Source organism: Cynoglossus semilaevis, chromosome 7, assembly GCF_000523025.1.
Source record: "Cynoglossus semilaevis isolate Cse_v1.0 chromosome 7, Cse_v1.0, whole genome shotgun sequence".
NCBI classification, from domain to species: domain Eukaryota; kingdom Metazoa; phylum Chordata; class Actinopteri; order Pleuronectiformes; family Cynoglossidae; genus Cynoglossus; species Cynoglossus semilaevis.
Window position 1 is genome coordinate 13,450,640 of NC_024313.1, and position 2,792 is coordinate 13,453,431.

Genomic DNA, 2,792 nt, shown 5'->3' on the forward strand with positions numbered 1-2,792 from the left:
CGTCAGGGCCTGGAACGCGTCCTGAAGCACGAGAACCTTTTTTAGATTTCAGATGATTTTGAACAGATGTGAGTCTGAAGGTGATCACCGACAAACTGTCCGGGGTCAAAAGGTCACCAGGAGTGTGCGTGTGAGTTGTCTGTGTGTATTTATTTATAAATAAGTAGCTGCTGTCGTGTACCGTGTCGACCGACCACTCAGGATGTGAGCCCCGTGAAAGTGAAGGACGATTCACCTGAAAAAACACCAGTCTTGACTTGGCTAATGGTTTTGGTTGTCGCGTACACGTACACACATTTGCCGACGATGTTCTACTAAACAAACTAAAACGTTTTACAAAGTACAGTCAGAAAAAACCAAATCCCAAAAATAAATGTTTGAATTTCCTTCCTGCTCGTGGAACGTTTCAGTATTCTCTCCTCATGTCCACAGACGACGCCCTGCACTTCACTGTTCGACCACTAGGAAAACCTGAAACAAATGTGTCTGTGTTCACCCCATGGTACTGTACTGCGACAGTACTGCAGAGGTATTTCTTTTATACTTCACTGGTGTTTTTTTTTTTTTTTTTTTAAACTATCGTCTTGAGTTTTGTACCAGGTGTTTCCTGGTGACGGCGACCACTGGTCCACGTTGTCAAAGTTTGAGCTGGACTTGAAAACATCCTGTTTGTGTTCATTGTATGAAAAAGTGTATATTTATTACAAAGTGATGTTTGTTGCTGAACCAAAGCTGCTCCGACTCTCGTTTCTGTTTATTTACAGTCAAAATATTCTTTAAAACAAAGACACAGAAGGAGGCGTGGGTTCAACTCCTGCATTCATTCTGAGCTCATCAACTGACGACTGGACAACATTTCACTTTCATTTTGACTCAGTTCCAGTTCTCATCAGTTCCTTCCAGGAACTCAATGGTTCTGTTTGGGAAAAGTCCCTGGATTTCTGCTGAACTTCACCTCCTCTCTCCTGCCTCCCACTTTATTTTTTTTTTGTTTCGTAAATTCTTTTTTCCCCACAAAGTGTTGTTCAATGTGGGTCAAAAGTCCACACACACACACACACACACACACACACACACACACAGAGCGAAGCTGATGCAACTCAGTCAGAGGTAATGGCATAAAGTGACTCAACATGTGGTCAGTGTCACAAGCTGTGACTTGCAACTTCCTCTGCTGCAGGTCAAAGGTCACAGATGTACTGTCAAACCAACAGTAAATTAGCATTAGCATCTTTAGCTGTCCTTCGTTGTGTAAACTGTAAATGTCGTATTTCATCATGTTTCCTGTTTTACTTTGAAAGAACAACATCACTTCCTGTCTGACCATCGTCATGGTGACGAGTTCCACCTGTGACCTGGTCGGCCTGACCTCTGACCTCTGTGAGCGGCAGGACGAGGAGTTCCAGCTGGACGGGGCAGTTGTTGGTCCACTGCTGCCCCAACAGTAAGTTATTTGTTGCATTTACTTCAGTGACACAAACTGACCACAGGGGGCAGCAAACAGTTCCTATTTACTAGTTTTCTGTAAACTTTGGTCATGATGACGTCACCATACAAAGGTCCATAGAGACTTTGAACACTGCCACACCCTGGAGCGACTTTGTATTACTGTTAAGATGGTGTAAATACATTTATTTAATCTTTACTAATATATTTGTTGTGTGTTTGAAAAACTGAACACGTTTCCTGACAATTACAGACTAAAATCCAGAAAGGATTTAAAATCTCAGTCTTTAACTCTGAGTTAACTCTGAGTTAAAGACTGAGTTAGTCCTCTGGTGCCTCCTGTGGTCAGTTTGTGTCACTGAGGAACAACAGCCCTGATCCTGTTGGCGACGACTCCTGTTTCGTTGATTGAACATTTTCTGACTGAAGCTAAAGAGAAATGAAGACTAATTGAGCTGGTCAATCTTTGGTCAAAGGTCAGAGGTCAGAGGTTCTTCTCAGTTAAAGTTCAGGTGAAATAGTGTGTGTGTGTGATTGATGATGTCATCCTGATGTGTGGTGTCATCGCGGTGGGGTAAGAGGAAGTGGACCAAACCACACTTCCTCTCTGCTGTACACGAAACAGATCTCTGACCTCTGACCTCTGACCTGAGCTGGCATCAGTGCTGACCTCTGTCTCTGCTGCTGGTTGATGACACTGATGGGAAACTATTGGTTCACATGGTTCCTTACATCACTTCCTTCTGTTTCTGTTGAAACCAGTGGAACACCAGTGGAAAAGTCACAGCAGGTCGATTATTTCAACACCAGTGGAAAAGTCACAGCAGGTCCACCGGGTCGTGACCTCATGTGTCACATGGTCTGAAGCTGAAGCCGAAGGCAGCAGAGGAAACGTTGACTCCTCATCAAATAACCAAGAGAACCAGCTGATCGTGAGTCACACCTTTGTTTTATTCCTTTGGAAACATCAGTGAAAATATTTCTTACATTTCTGAAAAGTCAGAAAACAAAACCAAAAACGGAGAATGATCGGCCACTAGAGGGCAGTGTTCAGTTCAGTTAGAAGCAGGGATCTGACTCTGTGAATCCATTGCTGGTCAAACAACGCCCTCTAGTGCTTGTTGATGTCAGCTTGTAGTCAGCACTGCTCAAATGGAACAACAGGGGGCAGTGTTGTCAAGGAGGAGAAGCAATGCACGACGGGACAGTGAGGCTCATGAGCCCTGAGCGCTTCAGTGAGAAGATGCTGCTGCTCACAGAGAGACTCCACCTGGGACCGGGACCAGGACCAGAATCAGAACCAGGACCAGAACCAGAACCAGGACCAGGACCAGAACCAGAACCAG

At 44.5% G+C, this 2,792-nt stretch overlaps 1 protein-coding gene and 1 long non-coding RNA gene across 2 annotated transcripts in view; one reads left to right on the forward strand and one right to left on the reverse strand.

Moving 5' to 3' along the window:
* The first annotated feature begins 6 nt into the window (after window positions 1-6).
* On the forward strand, window positions 7-2,543 carry LOC112487207 (uncharacterized). Its single transcript, XR_003050075.1, has 3 exons — window positions 7-1,444; window positions 2,209-2,236; window positions 2,274-2,543. It is a non-coding gene; the product is annotated as an uncharacterized LOC112487207 (long non-coding RNA).
* The window catches only part of batf3 (basic leucine zipper transcription factor, ATF-like 3), a 1,449-nt gene continuing 1,034 nt past the window's right edge, over window positions 2,378-2,792 (reverse strand). The window contains exon 4 of the mRNA XM_017033511.2: window positions 2,378-2,716. Within this exon, the coding sequence (XP_016889000.1) occupies window positions 2,585-2,716 (132 nt within the window). The 3' untranslated portion in view covers window positions 2,378-2,584. The remainder of the gene's footprint in view (window positions 2,717-2,792) is intronic.